Source organism: Lynx rufus, unplaced genomic scaffold (genome assembly GCF_022079265.1).
Source record: "Lynx rufus isolate CCGP_SWC_20201006 ecotype Redwood Valley unplaced genomic scaffold, mLynRuf1.p SCAF_4, whole genome shotgun sequence".
In the NCBI taxonomy this organism is placed as follows: Eukaryota; Metazoa; Chordata; class Mammalia; order Carnivora; family Felidae; genus Lynx; species Lynx rufus.
In genome coordinates this window covers 166,445,798-166,469,927 of record NW_025814856.1, presented here as the reverse complement: position 1 = coordinate 166,469,927, position 24,130 = coordinate 166,445,798, and the positions used below count along the sequence as shown (strand labels likewise).

The 24,130-nt window shown below is 49.2% G+C and overlaps 1 protein-coding gene and 1 pseudogene across 1 annotated transcript in view; one reads left to right on the top strand and one right to left on the bottom strand.

The window, feature by feature from the left end:
• Positions 1–20,549, bottom strand: part of DPP6 (dipeptidyl peptidase like 6) — a 715,888-nt gene extending 695,339 nt beyond the window's left edge. Inside the window, exon 1 of the mRNA XM_047097129.1 lies at positions 20,310–20,549. Coding sequence (XP_046953085.1) covers positions 20,310–20,549 — 240 coding nt within the window. The remainder of the gene's footprint in view (positions 1–20,309) is intronic.
• On the top strand, positions 11,112–11,943 carry LOC124524741 (rRNA-processing protein FCF1 homolog; annotated as a pseudogene).
• Positions 20,550–24,130: the final 3,581 nt, after the last annotated feature.

Genomic DNA, 24,130 nt, shown 5'->3' with positions numbered 1-24,130 from the left:
AGAGCAAAGGCAGCGCCGCTTTTAATGGCTTGTGACATTTTACATTTCTTTCTTTCCCAGATAAACTCTTCCCTTTTATTTTTCGTCCCCCAACACGGATTTTTACCCACTGCCTGGGAAGGAGCCGGAAACCCCAAGGGAGATGTGGCTGTTGCTCTTTGAAAGGGCACATCTTAAAAATAACCTCATTTCTTTTAAATTGGTCACAGCATGAAATGAGGTGTCTGGGAAGGAAATAATGAATAATGGAGAAATGCCAGCGACTTTGGGGTGCCCTTTGAGGAGGCTGCTCTAGACGTTCGTACTCCTTCATGTTTGGCCTTGGCAATGTATCATTCATGTCCTCGTTTCCACCCTGGACTGTTTGTTAGGTGAAACAGTGAATAAACAGAATGCCAGGCAGACGCAGCAACGCAGACTCTGAGTTAAGACCACAGCAGAGGCACAGGGCTGGATCCTGGAGGCGCTTGGAGTGGCCAGGACTCGTATCTCTCCTGCAGTCCTCTGGCCCCTGGGAGCCCGTGTCCCATGCCTTGTCCTCCGGAAGCTCAGATGCCAGTGGAAAAGGAAGAAAACGCAAGCGGCTTCCGGTGAGGTGTGATAGATGCCCCCACAGCTGTGCGCACAGGGCATCCCAGGAGCCCGTCACAAGGACCTTGAATCCAGATTAAGGGATTAGGGTGGCTTTTAGGAAGAGGGACCATTAAAGGAGGCTACCTCCCCTAAAAGCTTCCACCAAGACAGCAGAGAATACAAACTGTAGCCCAGGGGCGCCTGGGTGGCTCGGTCGGTTAAGCGTCCGACTTCGGCTCAGGTCATGATCTCACGGTCTGTGAGTTCGAGCCCCGCGTCGGGCTCTGTGCTGACAGCTCAGAGCCTGGAGCCTGTTTCAGATTCTGTGTCTCCCTCTCTCTCTGCCCCTCCCCTATTCATGCTCTGTCTCTCTCTGTCTCAAAAATAAATAAACGTTAAAAAAAAAATTTAAAAAATAAATAAATAAACTGTAGCCCAAGTTGCAAGGCGGAGAAGGCAAAGTGTGTTCAACAAAGAAATACCGGTATCCACGTATGTGCAGCTGGGGACAACAGGGACACAAGCGATTGCTAGCATAGGGACAGAAATAGCACCTGGCCAAGCCCATGCAGAGAGGCGTGGGCAGTGCTCACGGCGGGGAGGATCGAAACATTCCCCTGCAGCCCTGAGTACCTCTCCCCACGGTCCTCCCCATGGTCCTCCTGTGCTGCAACGCTGGACCAAGGGTCATATTAGGGGGAGTATCTGACATCACCAAACTACTCCTCTGGATACAGTTTGGAACATACAGGTTAGGACTGGCTTCCCAGGAACCCCCACCTCTCATGTGAGTGGTCACTACATACCCTTCTCCTACCCTCTGCCTCCCAGAGCTCACGCCCCACACCTCAGGGGCAGGGGAGAAATGAGGCCAGCACCTTTGTCCACTGGGAGCCAGCACTGGGTCTAGGCGTGGAAGTTGTACTGTCTGGATACTTTCAAGCATGAGATTCCAGACACTTTGATGCTGTGACAGCGCAGAAGACACACAGGTTTTCTGTCTGCAGTCTGGAAGCTCTCTACTTTTGTTTTCGCCCCTCCCCCACCCCCGCCAATTCATGCTCGCAATCTGTTTTGGGTAGGAAGAAAGAAATCGGAAATAGAAATAAAGCCATGCCTCCTCCTCTGACAATGACCTTGCCAGCAGCATCCTCTCCAGTGCTCCCAACAGTAGGGTGACAGAAGCAGGTGTATGTGCCCCGGGGTTTTGCAGTCACAAAATTAGCTATGTCTGGGTTCCCAGAACAACACAGCATGCAGCATCTTACAACAGGCCCATCAGAAGGCCTTACGGAATGAAGTGAGCCATCCACAGACCAGACGACGGTTGACATCTCAGGTTTGCAACGTCTTACTGTCATTCCCTAAGTCTGGTGGCACCAACTAGCCCAAGAATCCCTTTCCTGTTTAACGCATCCAGCTGTGACATGTCCCTAATCAGCTGCGAATCCCCCAGAGCAAAATGCATGACATCTCACCACTGAGACTGTCCTAATTATTTATCTCCAAATCAGTTCCCTCTCCTCCTCCCCCAATGGCTTTTCCCAAAGGAAACGTCACCAAAAACAGGAAGCACCAATCAAATGGCAATAACGATTCAATAAACAGTCCACTGCACAGAGCAGATGAGTCAAATTGAGCGACGAAGATGTGTTCCTTTAAGTTCCAACGAGACACACAGTCATCCTCCAAATATTTTAAATAACCTAAAAATGATATGCTTTGAGACGAAAGTCAGTAAGTCAGTGTTAATGAGTTGGGCTGTGCCCCCACGCCTGTGAAAAAAAGGTGTATCGCCCTAACCTCCAGTATCTCAAAATGTGATCGTATTTTGGAAACAGGGTCACTGGAGATGTAATTTAGTTAAGGTGGAGTCATGCTGGGGTAGGGTGGACCCCGAATCCAACGTGCCTGCTGTCCTCATAAGAAGGGAAGAGACACACAGGGAGAACTGTCATGTAAACGCGGAGGGAGGGACTCCAGGGACGGGGCCACAAGCCAAGGCACACCCGGCGCCCCCAGAAGCTAGAAGACCAAGAGTGGGTCCTCCCTGGAGGTTTCGGAGGGAGCACGGCCCTGCCGACCCCTTGATTTCAGACCTAAGGGAGACAGCACATGTCTGTTGTTCTGAGACACCCAGTTTGTACAGTTTGTCACAGCAGCCGCAGAAAACTAAGGCCGCTGGAGACTGGCTTTTTCACCTGGATATGATGTAAAGTAACCAGAGTAGCCTGTGGGGGCCAGAAATGCAGATTTCCTCTTCCTGACCCGAAATCTGCCTCCAAATCCTGCCACTGCCACAGACAGTCACAAACAAGTGGGACTTCCTACCATATGCGCACACACCTTAGGTGGTAACACTCAGTGTGAAGTTCTCATTGAAAGCAAATCAAGTGAGGGGCGCCTGGGTGGCTCAGTCAGTTGAGCGTCCGACTTCGGCTCAGGTCACGATCTCGCGGTCCGGGAGTTCGAGCCCCGCATCGGGCTCTGGGCTGATGGCTCAGAGCCTGGAGCCTGCTTCCGATTCTGTGTCTCCCTCTCTCTCTGCCCCTCCCCCGTTCGTGCTCTGTCTCTCTCTGTCTCAAAAATAAACAAACGTTAAAAAAAATTAAAAAAAAAATAAAGCAAATCAAGTGAGCTTGAAGAATTCAATGCTTCCCGAACTTTTTGACCATGAACGCTTTTCTGCACAAGCAGAGACTTTAAAAAGGACAGCCTGGAAAATCCCCTTGTGTGGTTTCCCCTAAGCTCTGTGTTAACAAAGACCCAATCTTATTTCAAAGGAACGGCAAAGCTGACAGTTAAATATACACAAATATGACTGATGGTAAAAGAATTAGATTAAATTACGTTCTTCATAATTGTATTTTTAAGTGGAATTTTATATTCTACCCGTCACCAGAATTTGTCGGAGCGCTGTGAACGTGAGAACAGGCCAGTACTGGAGCCATAAAGACTAGGAAACATGCCAGGAGCTGGTGATTCAGAACAATCGGATGTGCTCAGACTTTTCGATGTTGAGCAAGACTTGTGTCATGAAAGGAAATACGGGCTACGCTCCTCCCTCCAAGCAAGGTGTCGGGACTTCTGGGAGCTTCTCCAAAGACAGACACAGATTCTTCCTTCTCATTCCTACCTGGCTTGGCTGCAGTTTGCACACCTCGCCCTGGAGGTGAGCTGGGTGAAGCAGAGATTTTCCTTCAGTCTTTCCCTAAATGTATTTCTGTTCACAAAGCATCTCTATGCACGCCTCCTTGGGAAGGTCCTTCTTTGGGAAACCAGCTTGGAAGGCAACAAGCTTTGAGTGACACCCGTCCAGACAGTGAGACAGGTGCCAGAGATGCTACCAGATCTTTCGAGAACCCTTGAGGCTCCAGTTACATCTACGGTGCATTAGCTCCTACACGGTGAGCGGGCGGCAGGCACACCTGGGATGCCATGTTGTTTTATCCACTAGAGTTGACCATCGGGCAGTTCATGGCACGTGATACCTTTCCATGGCTTCCATTGACCCAGTGGGCCAATCCCAGGGTATCTGGAGCCTAAGGATCTCTGAGTTTGTAGAAAACTCTCCAAAGACTCCCTGGACACAATGCTGGCTCTGTGTGCTTTGTTTGGGGAAGAGAAGAGTGTGCTGGTTGAGTGCAGAGGCTTTCCAACCTCAGAGAACCTCAGAAGCCACTTCAAGTGAGGATTCGGCGGATACAACAGAGTGGCCAACTCTCTGGTTTCTGGTGAGCCAGAACGAAGAGACTTCTGGAAAGTTTTAATGGAAACACTGCCAGTATAACTGCTAATAGAGAAAGAGGTAATTAAAATTCAGGTGTTATGTCGAAGCTTCTGAGAAACATCATGGGAAGTGGTTTAAGATCTCTGTTCACAGTGAGAACGTTCTTTGTTTTTATTTATTTTTTTTTAATTTTTTTTAACGTTTATTTATTTTTGAGACAGAGAGAGACAGAGCATGAACGGGGCAGGGTCAGAGAGAGGGAGACACAGAATCTGAAACAAGCTCCAGGCTCTGAGCTGTCAGCACAGAGCCCGACGTGGGGCTCGAACTCACGGACCGTGAGATTATGACCTGAGCCGAAGTCGGACGCCCAACCGACTGAGCCACCCAGGGGCCCCACGTTCTTTGTTTTTAAAACCGCTGTAGTCACACCTGCATCTGGCCATTTTCCACTATTCCACTCTGGTTCACAAGACCGCACTTGCTGGGGATCCCGGTTCCTAGTTCTCAGGCTGGACGACCTATTTCCACGTTCCTTCAACTCACAGCTGGCTCACCCACGATTCTTTCTTCCACGTCTTCTAGCTGGACCCGTTCTGCCCACCGTGCTGGGCACGCACCATGTATCACACTTTGGATTCTCAATCATGAAAGGGACTCCCGAGGGAAGTAACGTTTCTCAATAACCATTTCCTACTTTCGTTTTAAGGCAGGGCCTGGCCCTGGAGGATGTCCGTGAACAACCCTGGTGAGCAAGTCTGTGTTCTCTGATGGTGTGCCAAGGCTCTCAGGGTTCATCTAGGGGTCAGCTTGTGCTTCCTCATCTACTGTCCTCTCCAGAGGGGAGTGGGACCCAGGACCTCTAGTTCCAAATCCCCGTGTTTCCTCCAGGAATGCCACACAGGGGGGATGGAACACGGAGCCACGCTGAGGGAACTGGTTAGTTAATGGTGACACCATCAGCCCCCCCAAAACCATGCTGCCCCTCAGTCCAGCTGTCCTAACCAGACCACGGAATCAACCCACCTATCAGCATTATGGTTAAGTTTCAGGCACAAGGGATTATGGTAAATATTCAGTGCACCTGTGATTACTGGGGGGCTTCCCACATCCCTCTACCTCCAGCTCCACTGTGTCCTAAAAGCACACCAGCCCTCCACCCATCCTTTCTAGAACAACTACATCTTTCAATAAGGACTTCATGACGTCGTGATGATGCATGGCACACCAGGGACTATTTTTAAGTGTTTCCCATGTATTAACTTAAACTTCCTAACCAACTGGTGAGAAAGATACCATGATTTATTTCTCCTAACTGTATAAATAAAAAGACGGAGTCCAGAAACAGTTAAGTAACTTCTGGGGGCTAAGCAATGAGTAAATGGCGGGAAGAGTCAGTCAGTACTCAAGCTCAGGCGGTCTGAGTCGAGGGTCGTACACCCACCCACTGAGCCACGCTGCCCGCGATAAAGACCCCGGGAACAAGAAACGGAAACCAGAAATGGAGCCCTACTGGCGGTAACGTGACGTTAGGCGTGCGCCTCAGTGAATTCTGTGCGCGACGCGTTGGTAAACCGCCACGTCAGCTCCGGTACATGTGAGTTCGCTGGGTCCTTGGGCTGTTACTCAAGAAGGGCTTGTGTTGTCCCAACACACTGTTTCATGTCAACTCGTATCAACAAGGAAATACCTTAAAAGTGCAGTTGCTGTACGGAAGGGGCCACGTTCCACTGGCCCTGTCTCCTGTTCCTCCTTTGGCCCTCATCAGGAGCGCTATGACTCGGGGAAGCATAGTTTGAAGCTCACGTCTCCAAACCAAAGCCTGGGGCGGGGGAGGGGGGGAGTCTGGCTTCTCTGACGCAGTCACAGTGGGCATTCACTGGCCCACACAGCACCGAATACACACCCTTGACCTTCCTGGCTGAACGCCCTTCACTCCCCGAGCTCACCTGTGCCCCGCTTCTGTTCCCAGAGCAGCTCGGCTGTCTTACCTGAGAGGTTTCCCTCTCTTGACTCCCGCCAAATACCCAGTGGCCTCATGCCTCTTCCTCGGGCCACATGCGCGTCTCCAACAATCGGCAGGTGACTACGTTCCAACCGTGAGACGCTCAGTGCGGTGGCCCCGGGATCATCCCAGTGCCCCTGAAACCGCACACCCTGACTCCTCACAGATGTAAAGGGAGGGGGGGCGGCAGAGGCCCTGCTGGGTAGATCCCACCTGCACTGCCCTTCCAGCGGCTGGCAGTGCTGCAGGTGTCTGGGGCCCACTGGGTCCTCTCAGGCATGGAGAGCCAACTGTGGGGGTGTGCAGTGGCTTTTCACATGCACCGCAGACCCCTCTCTCTCCTGGGACTTGAACTGGATGCTGAACTTGGAAACCTGGGCACATCAACTCACATCCCTACTCCTTAAGTAATCACAGCAGAAAACGTGCTTTGGTGAGTCTTTTGGCTCTAAGTGTTCTCAGGCACTTGGACTACTTCAGTGCAGGGGTCAGAGAGCTCCCCACGCCCAGCGATGCATCTCCTTATTATGGGTTGCATCATCTCTATCTAATTGCGTGCACTTTGGCCCCATCTGACAGCTCCAGAACTCCACGTGCTTATTAGCACGTCTTTGGACGAAGGATGTAGCCTTCCCACAGCTCTCTGATTACCCCTTCCAAACGTGCCCGTGACGCAGACCCTCTCCCGACTGGAGGGCTGCTGCGCCTTCTTCCTTGTTCTTAAACAGCTCAGCCCAGTTCGGGGTGGGCAAGAGAGCACTCACGACACACACGTGCAAGCCAACCCTTGTCTGACAACAGAAAATAAAACGGCCAATCTTCATTTTGCACAATTTGTTGATGGAGACTTGAGTCAAAGTGTCAGCACAGCCTTGAGCCGCCAGGCCACTCAGCTGGGCGGAGCAGAGGGAATAGGGATCAAACAGGGGTGGCAGTCTCTGGTCTCAGCCCCCTCGTAAGTGCAGCTAAGTCCTGACTGTATTATAAAAATGGACACTAGAGACAGGAAAAGAGCCCTGGGCTAAGCACCCAGGCACAGTTCCTCTAGCAGAAACTGAGCGTTTTAGTCTGGGAACTTTAGTATTCCGCTAATGACATACGATTCCAAAATACTCTGAGTTGACTTTCCACCTGCCAACGGTCACGGAACCATGGAAAACCAAGCTGCGATCTTTTGCTTTCGCTTAAATCACAAATTAGGTAATAGGAATTTCTAATCAAAACCAACTTATCACCTTCTTGTATTTATAGGAATCTCTTCTTCCCAAAGATACGCATTTTTCCCAATGGGACCTTCTTTTCTACTACTTTTGCTGATAACCACAAAAAGAGCCAGCAAAAACAGTCGTGCGTAGGAAATGTATATTTCACTCGCACTTATTTTTAAATTCAGACAAAATATTACAAACGCTAGACACTGACATTTAAAGCAGATCCTACAAAAGTAAAGCCTGCCGTTTCCCTAATAACCGTTTCATCTTCTCAACTACAGTCTTGAGTTGGAAGAGCCAACTTCCACTGTTCAGAATCAAATAATAAAGAAAATCCCAAAAAGGAGAGAATCTATTTGCAGACAGTCGTGATCAACCACGTACGAGGTTCAGAGCACTAATTTTAGAACCTTTCAATTTCAGAAGAAGTCCTGAGAACACGGTTAAAGGAACGTGATTATTCAGACAGAAGCAAAGAGAGATTTTTCAGGTAGGATACCATTCGTTCGCTCGTCATATGACAAATACTCACCGAGAACCTTGGGGGCACCAGGCACTGTACCGGGTGCCTGGATACATCAGAGGACAAACCAGCCACAGTCCCTTATGCTAGTTCAGCCAATGTCCTGATGGGGGCTGTAGGGGGCGGGGGCCAAAAATAACACAGGCATAAAAAGAAAATTGTATAATTTTCTGGAAGATGATAAACACCTTCCACCTGAGCAGGGTAGGGAGTATCAGGAGTGATGCAATTTTGTTTTTTTTTTTTATTTTTTTTTTAAATTTTTTTTTCAATGTTTATTTTTTATTTTTGGGACAGAGAGAGACAGAGCATGAACGGGGGAGGGGCAGAGAGAGAGGGAGACGCAGAATCGGAAACAGGCTCCAGGCTCCGAGCCATCAGCCCAGAGCCCGACGCGGGGCTCGAACTCACGGACCGCGAGATCGTGACCTGGCCGAAGTCGGACGCTTAACCGACTGCGCTACCCAGGCGCCCCAGGAGTGATGCAATTTTGAATGGGGTGGGCAGTGTAGAGTGTTTGAGAAAGCAGCACTTTAGCAAAGACCGGCAGGACACCTGGGAAGAACGTTCCAGCAGGTGGAACGGCCAAGGAGAAGACCACAGGGTGAGAGTGGGGAGGCACATCGTCGCAGGCCCTTCGTTCATTGTAGGAACCTTGGCTTTTACTCTGAGAGAGAGAAGTGAGGGGCCCTCGCATGGTTCCCAGCGCAGGAGTGGCTGGGCAGCTCTGACATGGGGCAGAGGATGCTGAGGGCAGCTCTCCTAGTGAGGTCAGAGCGAAGGTGATGCCCTTGACCTGCCTGCCATGAACTGGGTGGGCAAGACCAAGCAGATCTTGGATGATGATGGCCAAACCTTTCCTGGAAGCCCATTAAAGTAGGAAGATGGTGTCTGTAAGAGGAAGTGGGAGACACTGAGGGCCAGCAATGACCACTCAAGGTCCTTTCCTGCTTCAGAGACACCACGATGAGCCCCAGGAGCAATAAAAGGCTCGGAAGGCAAGACTGCTTTCTCCCCAGCTGTGGTGAAAGACAAGACCTGTTGGAGCAGAGGTGGCATGAGAAAGACCGTGGGGAAGCGGGCACGGGAGCATTAGGATTCTGCTCAGGTGTTCTCCTTGTACCTGTGCAAACAACAGCCCTGCTGACTGATGTGATCCCGTCAGAGCCGCAGGACATCAACGAGGAAGCAGAGCAGTGATTGAGTATTCAGTGAGGCCAGCAGCCCAACAAGGAAGCCAGATGCCCCGGCTCATCACAGCCAGCTCCCGTTTCTATAGAAACGGCACCCCTGTCTCTCATGGCACCCCCCTCTCCTTTTAATAGATAACCCGTCATTCGGGGGCTGAATTTGAGAGAAGCTCAAAAATCTAGAAGAAAGGAAGAGAAATTCATGACACTCTCCCACATACAAAATGGCGATTAAATGACCATAGGCAGGATGCTAATTGGGGAGAAAGATACCGGGCTACAGCTAGATGTTTCTGCTGACGTTTCCTATTATTCAGATGAAGACACGTACCTCTCCGTTCCCACAGAGCAAATAACCTCATCCTGAATCCACTAAGATGGAAAAGCGTAGCGAATGCCAAGGGCAGAGTCAGGGACCGAGACTGTTCTCCACACCGAGAACCTTCAGAGCCTCCCCCTGTGAACCAACCACCACTTCCCTGACTTGGAAGGTTTCCCGTCAAGGACCCCGAGCCTCGGCCCATAAGGCTGGCCCTCGTTGACACCCTGCAGGCCTGTGCTGGCTTCCGCCATGGCCATTTAGTGTCTTACCTAGCATCCCTCCCACTGCCCAGTCCCCACACCCCTAACCCCCGCACACTGCCAGCATGTGCACCTGTCTTTCAAGGAATTGTTCCCACTTGCCCCCCAAATAAAGTAAGTGATGGAACAGGTAAGACTCATGCCCTACCACATCTGCAGTCCTCCCTGAAGGAATTTCTGATTCATCATCTTTGGGAACTAAAAAGTTTGACGTGAGACACAAGAAGACAAGGTGAAACTACCCACCCAACCTTAGGAAGTGTCGATTCTGGCCGGGGCGATGATGTAACCGAGGCCCAGAAATGAGGAACAGACCACCCACATCAACACTTGCGCCCTGCGCTCCTCGGCTCCAACCAGGTTACGCTGTGGTAACATAATCTCCGTGTTTACAGACCGAAGTGCACAGCTTTCCCATTGAGCAGCTGCTCTCTGAAATACCCCTTGTTTCCATGGCAAAAGGAAGGTGAGTACAGAACCCGCCCATGCTGGTTCTGGAAGCTTCCATTTTGCAAGTGCTCCCCGCAACTGCCACTCCCGGTTCCCCAGCCAAAGTACGGCGCGGCCACACCGCCGTCTAAGGGAGCAAGGGGACACAATCCCCAGAAGCATCTGCAGAGCCCAAGTGAAGACCCCTACACCCGCCCACGTGAGAAGCCAGCCCTCTCCCAGCACTTAGCCAAGTGCCCATTTGAGAAAATCTAAACCAACTCGACTTCTCTGTCCCCGTTCCTCTGCTCCCCACCTTGTGGCAACCCTATCCGTCCTTCCACCTGACCGCTATCCGCACAGAAGCTCTACCCGAGCCCACGCTCCTGCTGAAGGTCTGTATGGCTGGCACCACATGCTGGCGAGAGAGGGAACGCGAGTGAGGAGCCGCTAACAGGTGTGCTCACCTGGGATTCGGCAGCTCTCCCGCAGCACGGTGCCCTCACACGTAGCAATGGAGAGCAGACGTTTGCACACAGGAAAAGACCAATGCGCATGATGACAAGGACCCAGGAACTCACCTGCGAGGGCAGCTGGGTATTCTATGATGCAGCCCGAGTGTCCTAGAACACTACAGCCATCCCCTCCATGGATATTCCTGAGAAGACCTGTAAAGGTGGGTAGAGAGGGAAGTGCTCCCTGAGGCAGGAACAAAATGAGAAGGGAAGACAGGGGACCACGTGGCTTCGTCTACAGCTCTGTCCTTCCTCAGATGCTATGGCAATGAGGGTTGGTGAGCAGAAGCCATGGAGAAGCACAAGATGCTTGTGGAAGCATCTTTCCACAAGAACAAGAGTGCGGCATGAACATGGGGAAGCGAAAGAAAGCAAGAAAGTAGGCGGCCATGAAGCAAATGTTTAGTCTCTAAGATCAGATGCTTAATGGGCAGATTCAGAGCTAAAAAGGGGGGCGCCTGGGTGGCTCAGTCGGTTAAGTGTCCAACTTCAGCTCAAGTCATGATCTCACGGTTTGTCGGTTCAAGCCCCGCATCGGGCTCTGTGCTGACAGCTCAGAGCCTGGAGACTGCTTCAGATTCTGTGTCTCCCTTTCTCTCTCCCCCTTCCCTGCTCATGCTCTCTCTCTCTCTCTCTCTCTCTCACACACACACAAAAATAAAATATAACAATTAAAAATTACAACCTGAAAAGAAAGCAAAGATCCCAGTGCACTCAGGAAAAGAGAAGTGTCCCAACATCCTTCCCACTTATTCCTCCAATATAACACACAGCTGAGCCCACCTCACCACATCCTGTTTGACACCAACTTTATCAATTTTTCCATTAAAGTCAAACTTAGTACAATCAATGCCAGACTGCCTGTATGCCAAGTGTATCCCTGAATAGCTGACTGTGTAATGGCTGAAATTGAGAAACTGGGACAGAAGTCTGGAGTGGCTACGGACTGTCAAGGACCCAAGATGCGAACAATTACCAGGCACACAGGAGACAATCTATGCAGATGACTGCTCAGTACAGGCGGTAACTCGGCACAAGTGCCACATTGTGGCCACTGTTGACCCCGACCTGAAACAAAAGACCGGAAGGATCTGGAAGATCCCTTGAATTCCCATCATGTACATTTCTAACCACAGGTACAACATTCAGCAGATGCCAGATGAACACGGAGCCCTTGAGTTCTAATTCCTTTACCAACTTTTCCTACTGCCACTCCGTATAGCAATATGCCACAGCGTGAATTATTCCACTGACCCATTTGCTCTGTTATGAGCAGAGAATGGCTATATGCGCTCACTTTTTGCTGTTGTTCTGAAATTGACATTTTGGTATCATTTTAAATTTTGTTGCATCTTTTTACATGTCAGATGATTGCTCGCACGAAAGAAAGAAAGAAAGAAAGAAAGAAAGAAAAGAAAGAAAGAAAGAAAGAAAGAAAGAAAGAAAGAGAGAAAGAGAGAAAGGCGTCTCCAGTAATTGGACCGTTCACACTGCAGTGGACCCCCTCTGTTGGGGCCGTGAACACCCACAACTCTAAAAGCTTTCAAGAAGAAATGGGAAAGGATCACCTGGTGGTTCACTTGGTTAAGCATCTGACTCTTGACTTCGGCCGAGGTCACGATCTCATGGTTGGTGGGATTGAGCCCCATGCTGGTCTCTGCCCTGGAGCCTGCTTGGGATTCTCTCTCCCTCTCTTTCTGCCCCTACCCTGCTCTCTCTCTCACATACACACACAAAATAAATAAACTTGAAAAGAAGAGATAACTTCACCTCTCACGACTGTTTTAGAGCTTTCTCATTTTTATTTCTTTTTATTTTTTAACGGGATTTTGCATGAGGCATATGAAAGGTTTGAATAAAGTTTAGAAAACTGAGTGTATTGGAGAAAATTATTAGGGAGACAGGAGGCCAGTGTTTTCCCACCTTTAATGTCTGCTGAATCCCCTCCCCTTATACGATGCCCTTTATTTGTAGTTCTTCCAATGCTCCTTTACTCCCTTCCCACTCCCACCCCTGCTGGCAGATGCCACCTTGAATGCGTCAAATATACAATGCATGAAATATGATGGGTACACACAATTATATAAACATATCCAGGACGATACAACAAGGTTCCCACTGATCCCCAAAAGCTGCTGTAGTAATTCCAGTAGTTCTGTCTTTAACATAAGTCTTCCCAAACAGTAAACAACAGAAGACAGAAAAAATAAATTGGTCTTCTCAATTCCAAATTAAGTCTTCTCAAACAGTAAATAACAGAAGACAGAAAAAATAAATTGGTCTTCTCAATTCCAAATTGGGAAAGATACCTATATCCCCATTCCATTTTGGTTTTTTTTTTTTATGTAAGCATGTTAAGATTGACCCAAAATTATGTGAGGTAAAAGTTGAGATCAAAGAAATCCAAGCACTGTAGGAAGTTTACACATTGATTTTTACAATGACTGTGAGGCCCTGGAAAATCCTTAAGTTCCCTCTGAATGTAAAAAAAAAAAAAAATGTGTGTGTGAGTGTGTGTGTTTCACTTCCATCAGGCATATTGCCGGAATGATCTTAAAGTCTTCAAGCTGTTCATCTACATGTGCAGCATGAGTGAAAGGAAATTTGTTTTTTTTTAAGTTAAGCACTGTTTTAGACCCTGAGAACACTGCGTCTGGAGCTACCCGAGTCTCCGTCTTCCCGGCACCCCTACAAGGTTCCGATCCCTGCCTTGTGCTCACGTACAGCATCTGTCCCCAGTGCCTGCTGCACAGGCCACCGTCACCTCAGATGTTCTGATTCTGGGAAGCAGGGTTTTCGCTATCTGGAATTCTACCATCTGGACCTTCCAGGCCACATTGGCTTCCAGTCTCCCTGCAAAATGACATCTATGTCTGGATCTTTATCATTTGTGGGGCAGAACTGAACATGTCCTGTGCTCCACACAGACTTGGATGATGCTGGAAAGACAGCAAGAAATATGGGAGGAAGAAAAATAAATCTATGGGGGAAAACACGTCAAACAAGTCGGAGCAAAATCTTAGACTACTGTGGAAAAACTCTTTTTCCCTTCGGCAATTAGCACATCCATTTGGAACCAAATTAATTTAAACTGTTAGATTTCATAATGTTCATACTTTTTAAGTCCAATGATACAATTAAGTTCATTCCTCCACTCAATTATGGTACCACAGAGCATACTGAGAAGAACGCAGGATAGCACGGAAGGCTGAGTTTCTCTGAGGAGCACAAGTGACTTGCCAAATACTATTCACATAATTACCTGGAGAGTTCTCATTTGTAAAATTAGATGCTATCAAATTTTAAAATGTTCTATTTCAGATAATTTCCCAATACTAGATCATTCTAAAGATAAATGTCCCAAAAGTCACTAATGAGAAAGGCTGACTGATTTTCTCTCTCTTTTTTTTTACATGTACATAAAATCAAACTCATGTGATTAAATAAAAGCAAATCATAACAGCACATGGGCACTCAATGCCCTTAACACCAAATTTATTAAGCAAAATTTAATTTTGAAAGGATTATTATACATATTATTTTTATAGGCAATGCTCTATGAAAGGGATCAATATTGTATATTGCACAGAGGCATTCTGCATGCAGTTGATAAATGCATTGTTATCATCAGAGTAATTAAAAGGAACAGGGTTATATACAATCAGCATGTACATCTTACTCAGCAACTCCTGCCAGTTGCTTGCAAAAATTAAACTCATTAATCATTCTGACTCTACGGGAGAAAAAGCTTTAGGTACAAAATTAAAAAGCTCTATTTCATGAAGAAGAAAAAAATGTCCAAAGCCAACATCTCAAGAAATTCCTGTCTACACAGTGATGCTAGAATATTAATCTCATGTAGGAAAATGAGTTGATCCCCTTTTCAAAAATATAAATTAATATGATGTTACTCTAATGCTTCAGACCTCCTTAAATCTGCAGGAAACACAGACAAGTAAATTATTTAAAAGTGGGTGCCGGCAGCACAAAAAAAGCATGCCAAATAGAGTATGCTTCCGTGTCCACCTCAAGACGTCTTAGCGCTACACAGAATTCAAATCCACTGAGAAGGCATAATGTTCACTTTCCACAAACAACTTTGGCTTTAAGCAAACACACACTTTTGCGACTGGCTCTAGAGACCGAAGGCTTGTTAACACACCGAAATCTGTTTGTTATCATTCACAGTTGACAACTGACTCATGCAACTGAAAAGTAGTTGGGTTTACCCTTATTAATTTTTCAAGCCCACAGATCAGCTGTTTGTTAGGGTTCTCCTCCCTAGCCAAGGTGACTATGAAGACACAATGAGAATACTTATAGCGGCACTTTAAAAACAAAATCAAGGCGTAGTGCAGAGGCAAGGTATTTTTGATGCTATATCTGGCTTCACCCATGGTTCAGCGAGCACTGACTTTGCTTATGTCATGAGTCTTACTTCCTTCAATCTAGACAATTTCCCAATTATGACTACATTCTCTGTGCTGAGACAGTAAGCAAAATTTTATATAATTTTGTTACAGATGTATTATAATTTCAGCAAATTCTTTACAGACGCAGAATTATATTTTTAAAACTTGAGTGATTATTCACTTTACCAAAACATTGACAGCGAGGCTGCTTTAGGTAGTAAACACTTCCTATGCATTTAAAATACGTTCTGAAGTACAAAAGCTAAACTTTTCAGGACAAGTACTATGTCCAGCAGGGTGCTAAGACATAGTTTTATATGGCATTAAACTCATAAGGGGACCTCAAAGCTTATCTGGTGAAACATCTAATATAAAAAAAGAAACAAAACCATAGAGAAAATGTCATTTTTACATGATTGCATACGTGGAACACCATGCTGGGATACGGATGAAATGGCGATACTATCACAACAGATAAAGAGATTAGGAAGAAAGGTATCTAGAATAAGCAGACGTAAAGAGAGGAGGAATGTTAGGGATACATTCCGTGCAGCTGTCTTGTCACCATCGCAAAAATGATGTAATGTCTAGTTGCTTGACATGTGGAAAAAAAGCTCAGAAGAGAGATCAAGATGGTCACCATCAACGTCCTTCTAATTCTACAATCCTATAAAACAGAAAAGAAAAACATCTTCAGAAGAAATGCGAGGGGATGTATATTAGAGGACGGAAGCTACTTAGCCATCTTCTAATACAGAAGCTGTAGGATAAGCTCGGCTCCCTTTACCTTCATTCTAATTTAACTGAAATCTAATTTATCTTTAGAAAGCATGAAAGGTAAAGAATAGAATGGTGGAGGACCAAAACTGGGGAGCATAGGTTCCCCCACCCTCCTACATTAAGAGTAGGAGGATTGATGTACCCAAGAATTCAAAGACCGAGTTCAGAAAGAAAGAGACAGGACAGGAATTCAAGCCACATCAGGAAAGACATGCAATGCAAAAGTCGGAAATGCAAGGTGGTGGTCACCAAGACCAGGAGCTGTAACAACAAAGACTGAAGAGGAATCACACACGGCAGACTCCCGATGACGTTCTCTGTGTGCAGCTTCCTCAGTGAGAACGGTAAGAATCAAAGTCTGCCACCGAGAAAGACAAGGAAAAGAAGACTGTTGGTGATATGCAGGTGGCATCAGTTGTAGACTACTTGATTGAGAAGCTGGACTACAAAACAAGAAAGAAAAACAGGACAGTAGCCAGACCTGGCAGCAACAGACCAGTGAGGATGGTCTTTGTGTCTGTTTGCAGGCAGAGAAGAACTGGTAGAGAAGGGTAACATCAAGGGATAATGTTTTTAGTAATAGCAACAACATATATTCACCGAAACGGGACGAATTCCACTGCTCGGCATATAATAGGACCTACTTTGTAGGCACCGCCATTATGAGGAGTGAGATGGCGATTCCACCTGTCTCCTCAAGTCAAAGGTCACTTGGAGCTTCATGTGATATACCCCACGGATGATCTGTAGATGACGACGCTGAGCACTGTCAAATCAGTCATGAGAAGAATGGGACCGAATCGGTAGTTGAAAGTTTTCGTCTTTTCCTCATATATTAGGAAAACGATGTGAAATTAAATATTTAGAAAATTAACACTGGGGCAGAAGAACAAACATAGGCAGGGTAAAGAAACATCATATCTGTACAGCCAAACTACTTAAAACATTAAAATCGACAAATACCCATCAAAAATTCACAGGATGCTGACATCGTAGCAGTGAAAACTCAAGGTGGAGAGAACAATGGGCTGGTTACTGGAGAACAAACCTCATGCTGAAGATACCAGATAATGAAATTGGCCCTGTCAGGCTGACAGACATCGTAAGTCAGGGGACTGATGCTCAGCGCCTGCTTTGGCCAATTTGCTGTTTTAAAATCCCGTTTGTCATCGTGTTTGTATTGTTAGGAAATCACGTGTCAACGAACATGAAGAATACAGGAACATACTAATGGGGCCTCAACAAGACTACTGCCTAAGCCCTACAGAGTCCTTTAAGGAATAAAACAAACAAAAAACAAAAAACATGCAAGCAGGGGCGACACAAAATCCAGTATTTTAAAATCAGTCACAGTCACAATTTCCTATTGGAAATTACTTAAATTCCATTAGAAGTCACTTCTTGCAACATTTCCTTTAAGAGTCAACTTAATTTTTAAACCTACAAAATGAATTTTAAATCAAAATGGCTATTGATTCCTCAGAGGGGTTACCCAGGTAATTGACTTTATGTTTAAATAAATTTAAGATTGATGAGGAAACTCCAACAGAAAAGGTATTCTGGTTTTATTTCTATTTCAGAGCTAACCTCACATCCCAGAACTGACCCATCCAACCAAAGCAGGCTTTTCTCTGGTTCCGTGGCGGGGCTGTGGTGGTGGTGGGGGCAGGGGGGTTGTGCAGATAGGAAATGCAGTACTAGTTAATTACCGGCTGCACAATCTCAGCATTTGATTCATCTCTACCAAATCTTGTGACTACCGTAAGTTTCATTTTGGTGGAAATTACTTATTTTTAATCATATTCAGGCAGGTGTGCATATACACAGAAGTCAAGAATGGGACTTTATTTCCCCCTTTTTGGATGGAGGGACAAGAGGCACAAGGCCCACTGGATTTTAAAGGCATGCTGTTTATCATGGTCTCCGTGACCATGGCGGGAAAGCTGTTTGTGTACCACGGAACAGCTTTCCCTGACTGACAAGCCACAGGGGGGCTATAAAGGCCACAGGCTCTAGTGTGAGGATGTGCAGAAGGGGGCCGCGGCCATGCTTCAGCACCTCGGACAGCTCCCGCGACCCACAGGCCAGCTCCCCAACTGCTGAAATCCAGGTCGTAAAAGGCAGGGCCAACATGCAAAGAGTAATCCGTGATTATGATTCCATTATTATATACGTTCCTAATTACATGCACGTCTTCAGGTTTACGTTTGGGTGGCAAAACGACTGCTCTCAATTCTTTCATCTTGACAAAGCTGGTGTCAAAACAGCAGTTTTTACATCTATCTTTTTAAACTAGTAGTATCTCAAGCAAAATGCACCTGCCGTTCCTGAAGGAAAAGCGTTTTAATATGTACACCTATCTTTTTGTAAATTTTAGACATAACTTTTCCAAACTGAATAACATTTCTGAGAAAAGCTTTCAAGAACTTGATGCCACATTTAGCTGTGTCATTGATCTCATCATACATTTTAGATATATACATATATTTATACGTACTTCATAAGGACGCTATATGCACGTACACTATGTTTATACCTGCACCTACACATCACACACACACAATTCTGAATTTTCCAGGAAAAAACACTGGTGTCAGGTCTTCCTGAATTTAAGTCAGATACACGGGTCAGAGCCACATCAGCAGAAATCCTCTTCAAATGTTAGGTCCCCAATTTGCTCCCCAGTTCAACCCTTTTGCTCATCTGAGAAATGGTGCTAGGCATATATCAAACCGAAAAGAAGGAACTATAACCAGATGCTCCAAACTAAGAAGAAAGAAAAAAAGAGAGGAAGATGGGTGGAGATCATCAGAAACAAAATTCAGAAACCACTGCCTTTCCTTCCTCCTGGCGCCACCTAGAGCCTATCCAATGGAAACCGCCCTGTTCTCACTCCAAGCATAACAATTCAACAGTTTTAAGTCAGACTTAAGGCAAAAAGTGCATAATTTCTGTCTGCATTGCAGTTCAATTGTCTTCCCCAAGATTCTCAGTAACTAAATCCTCCAGAATTTTTCACCAACCGCCCAAAAACCCCTCCTCAGAGACTTCTAGTTCCTTGAACCAGATGCCTGAAGAATCCACACATCTCCCGCAGGACCTGACCCACTGAAGTGAGGGACATCTCTCTGCTTGCTATCTGTGTAACCAGGGGAGTCTGGAAATGATCCAAAAGAAAATAGGAAGGTTGCGTGCAAAATCTGATACAGGCTGTGGTGTGTGCATGTGTGTGCGTGTATGGACACAGACTGCACTTGCCCCAAACTTGTCATCCCTATCAGTCTTCACATCCTCCCTCCGTAAAACAAAAAATGACCAGTGACAACGACAAAACCTCAGTGGCTTTTTTTCAGAATCGTCCCCGTGAAAGCCCTTCCCCCCAACCTTGCACTATTAAAGAGAAACCAAATGGTGAAGCAGTGGGACCTGAGACAAGACATGTTTGAATGACCTAACAGCCTGCTCAGGGCAGGGACCGGTACTGCCCTGGGTTGTCAGGGGAGGCTATCTGAGAGGCTTGTGTGAGGACCTGTGCCCAGGTGCACCCAGGTAGCAAACTCCTCCAACCTTTGAAACCCAGGCTTTCAGCCCAAGAAGAGTAGGAAACAAGCCGAAGAAGAAGTTTTCTCCTAACACAGGTCTAAGGTAGAGCTACTAGTCCAAGGCCGGTGGTCAGAGACAGGCAGGGCCTGACTCCCATCAGCAAAAATTGTGCTGGGCCCAGGGACAGGACGCTGGGCCTCGGATGCTAGTGTTTTGCACCCCCTGCCAAAAGGAAATCACCACCCACACGATCCGCACTGGAGGGGAAAGTGGCCTGGAGAGGGGAGAAGTGCAGGCCACGTGAGTAAAGGGACAGCAAGAAGGAGGTGAGGAGGGCGCAATGCATAGATTGTAGTGACAGGTGGGAAGCCTGGGACTTTATCTTCCCCAGTCTTAAAGCAGGGGGGGGGAAGGAAGGGAGGGAGGGAGGGAGGAAGGAAAGAAGATCAAGTTGTAATCGCAGACTGGTTGAACTGTCGCCTTAGGACGCATACCCCTGTACAGTGACAACAGACACCCACACACCCACTGCCACCCCCAGCCTTCCCCCATCCCGGCAGCGCAGCCCCGCAGACGCTGCTCTCTCAGGCACCAACTCCCGGCCGCCGCCGCTGCAGACCGAGCCCCGCTTCGGGACGGCGGTGACCGAGATCGGCGCCGGCGCCGAGGAGCGAGCGCTCCCGGGAGGCAGAGAGGAGGGGAGGGGAGGGGAGCCGCGAGGGCGACCCCGACCCTCGCAGATGCGGAGCGCACGCGGCTCCCCGAGCGCTCGGCCCCAAGCCCCGCGCCGCCCCCCACCCACCAAGATGCTCTTACGTCCTCGTCGTCACCGTCGCTCCGCGCCTGGTACTGGAACCGGGGCCGGCCACCCGCGCCGCCGCCGCCGCCGCCGCGCTCCCGGGGCGCCGCCGCGGGCGCGGGGACTCCGAGGGGCTTGGGCCCCGCGCCGTCCTCCTCCGGCCCCTGGCCGCCCAGGAGGTGGCTGGCCTCCGGGGGCGCCGGGAAGGAGCGCGAGGTGTTGATCTTGCCCGTGAACCTCTGGTAGAGCGAAGCCATCGGTGCCCGCGCCCTCGCCGGCTGCCCGGGGGGGCGTTCTGCGCCGCGCCTTCCCCTCTCGGGGCCCCCGCTCCCCACCCCCTCCGGGGGGGAAAGGGAAGAAGCCGCAGAAGAAAGGGAAGCGGCAGCCGCCGCTCCTCCCGCGCGCCACTCTCAAGTCGCCGCCGGGCGACTGCCTGGCTCGGCTCCTCCGCCCCCTCCCCCGGCGGCTCGGCGGAGCCGGGGGTCGGGGGGTGCGATCGCTCGCTCGGTCCTTTCCGCTTTTTTCAACTCCCTGCCACGGCCACGGCCGGCCTAGTCAAAGGCACCGGAGGAAGGAAAAAAAATCCCCGGAAAACCATAAAGGGAGGGAAAATGCCTAGGCCCCAGAATTGGCACCACCTAGAGACGGGAGAACAACCAGCGCGGATCTCCGCGCTCCCCCACCCCGGCCCCTCCGCGCGGCTCCTCCTCCCCCTCCCCACCGGCCCCTCCGCGCGCCCGGGTAATGGCGCCCGGGTGGCGGGGGGCTGGCGGCGCAAGCGGGGTGGGGGTGTGGGGGGCACGGGGGGTCGCGGGGGCGGGCCGGGGACCGGGCGGGGGCGTGAGCGCGCCAGGGGCTCAGGGCGCTCCGGACCCCGCCGGAGGTGGCGCCCCCGGGTGCGCGGGAAGAGAGCGCGGAAAACGCAGGGGGCTTGGGGGGGGGGGGGAGCGGGCACTGAGGAAGAGCTGAGCCCCGAAGGCGCCCATCCTCGGCGTGGGGCTGCGCCCTGGGTGCACACGCTCGAGCCCCGCGCAGCTGCAGCCTCGCCCCCCTCCGAGCGCTCCCCCTCGGGGTTTCCTTCCAGCTCTCCTCGCCTAACTTGCAACAACAGCGGCCAGGACCCCTCGGGCCTGGGGGGCCTAAGTGGGGAGAGGGACGACAAACAGCAGGGCTGGAAGGGAGGGGCTCAGACACACAGCTTTCTAAGGAGCCCTCGTTGCTTCCCAAACCAAGCTCGTCTCCGAAAACAGATTCATTTTCCTCCACCCCCCCTCCCCCGGGCTCAACAAGGAGGGAAAGGCAGGGTCATGGAAAGCGAGGCAGGGGAGGCCTGGTGGAAGGCTCCCGAGCAACTCAGTGGAACGCTCCTCCCTACACATCCCAACCCATTGGTGTCCATCGCGAACTCCGTTTTCATGTTCAGTAAACAGAGGCAGAGGCTGAGGCTTCAGGGAGGCCAGCAACTTCTCCAAAGCTTGCTCCGCCCCCTCAGCCTCCGACTGAGAGGAAGGAACCGGGGAGAAACCACACCAAACAGGGCGCCAGGCTCCGGGTGCGCATTCGCGCGTCTTGCTGCAGTAAGACGTGCTCCAGCGCCCCTGTGTGGAAACACACCAGCATGCCTGCGCGCCCGGCTCCGACTCCAGGCGCAGGCTGCTTTCTCCCCGCCCTTCCCTGGGGCGGATTGCTCCTTCGGGCCTCTGGGAATGTCTCCCTCCTTCTCGAATCCGCGCCTCCGGCTTTCATGAGGATCTGGGGGCTCCTCCTTCTCGTCTCGTCCCCACACCCCCTTCCCTTTTGTTTGCAGCCCCTCGAGATGGGACAGATCGGTCCCAACTTGAGCTTCGGCCAAAACTCGGGCCTGAGACTCCGAGGGGAGGGGACCGTTTGCACCTGCCCACTTTGCGGTGCCTTCCACCACATCTTCATGTTCACATTCTTCCTGGACTCAGTGGTGGCCCCTGCTCCACCTGGGTTTTCATGACTGTTTGATCTACGTTTGGGGGGGGGGGAGGGGCCAGTGAGGCCATATATCTGGCTCATCAGCCTTTGTTGAGTCTCAATCCAAGGGGATCTCCTGGTATCACTGCCTGCGCCCAGATACCCCTGAGAAAGCCGTTGCCTGGTCCTGAAATTGCTTCTTCCCACCATGTCCTTAACTAGGGGGGAGAAACCGGATGCCGGTGAATAAGCCTCCTGGGAGAACATACCTTCTGGTCCCTTCCACACTCTCCCCAAATCTCAACCCAGTGGGTAGCCTTGTTTTAATTAGAATTTATACCACACCCATCCTCTGCTTAATCCACTGTGGTTTCCCTCCACTATGAAGAAGAGGGTGATTGTGAAAGTAGTTCAAAGGCACATTTTTTCCTCTACGCCACCGCGAAAACAAGTAAAGCCAAAATCCGAACAGCTAGAGGTGCCCCGAACCAGCCAAAGGCCTACGGTTCAGGCGGATGTCCCGCCCACAGGTCCAGGGTGGCAGAGCGCGTCACCGGCCCCCCATCACTTTGAAGACAGAGGCAGCAGTTACTAGAGCCATGAAATGAAACTTTAAAAGTCATCACATTTAGATAAAGAGGAAACCTTGCTGTCATCCCCCCTCCCCCGGCCCCAGCTGTGCTTCTGATGGGACGAAGCTGCCTTTCCAGCAGGACTTGAAAGGAAGGTTCATGCTGTTCCCTGAGGCATCTAGGTCCCGGACGCCACTAAATATAGACGCTGCTAGGGGCTTACTTTTGTAATATTCCTATAAAATATGCATGTATTTATTCACGCAGACTGTGAGAAGTAGCATTGCATATTTCTTGTACTAACATTGTATACAAAATACAGTATTTATATGGAAATAGCTCGTGTATCACACACAATACTTCCTAGATGGATGCATATCGACGAGAACAGGCTGAAACTGAGGTACGGAAGGCACATGTGTCCCTCACTTTTATTTTTTTTTTTTTTCAACGTTTATTTATTTTTGGGACAGAGAGAGACAGAGCATGAACGGGGGAGGGGCAGAGAGAGAGGGAGACACAGAATCAGAAACAGGCTCCAGGCTCTGAGCCATCAGCCCAGAGCCCGACGCGGGGCTCGAACCCCCGGACCGCGAGATCGTGACCTGGCTGAAGTCGGACGCTTAACCGACTGCGCCACCCAGGCGCCCCGTGTCCCTCACTTTTAAAAATCACTGTCCAGTGATCTCGTAGGTATTCAAATTACAATCTGGTCAGCCTTAGAAATCCTAACTAAATGATTCAGACAACATAATAAGCCATGTTGATTTAAAATTACTTATAAAATGGGGTGCCTCGGTGGCTCAGTCAGTGGAGCTGCCAACTTCAGCTCAGGTCACGATCTCGCGGTTCCTGAGTTTGAGACCCACATCTGGCTCTGCACTGACAGTTCGGAGCTTGCTTGGGATTCTCTCTCTCTCTCTCTCTCTCTCTCTGTCCCTCCCCCACTCGCCCATAGCGCGCTCTGTCTCTCAAATACATAAACCTTAAAAAATAAAAGCAATTGTGGAAAATTGCAACGATGGCATTTCGTGTTTGTGACACAGAATTAATTCACTTATTGCCTTCAATAACGTTTTCGGAGCCCTATCCCTCAAATAGGGGGGAAAAAGTCTGAAGAGGGGCAAAACTTCCCAGTGAGTATTTAAACATTGGAGCGTCTCAGAAGGGAACAGGTCAGTAATTGCCTCCACTCACCAGTCAATGAACGCCTTCAATATGCTATATTTAAATAGTTTCCATATCTGCCTACCGGATAAATGTGGGAAACTGTTTTTGAAAATATTTCATGGATTCTTTCATATCAAGATGTGAATACTGCTTAA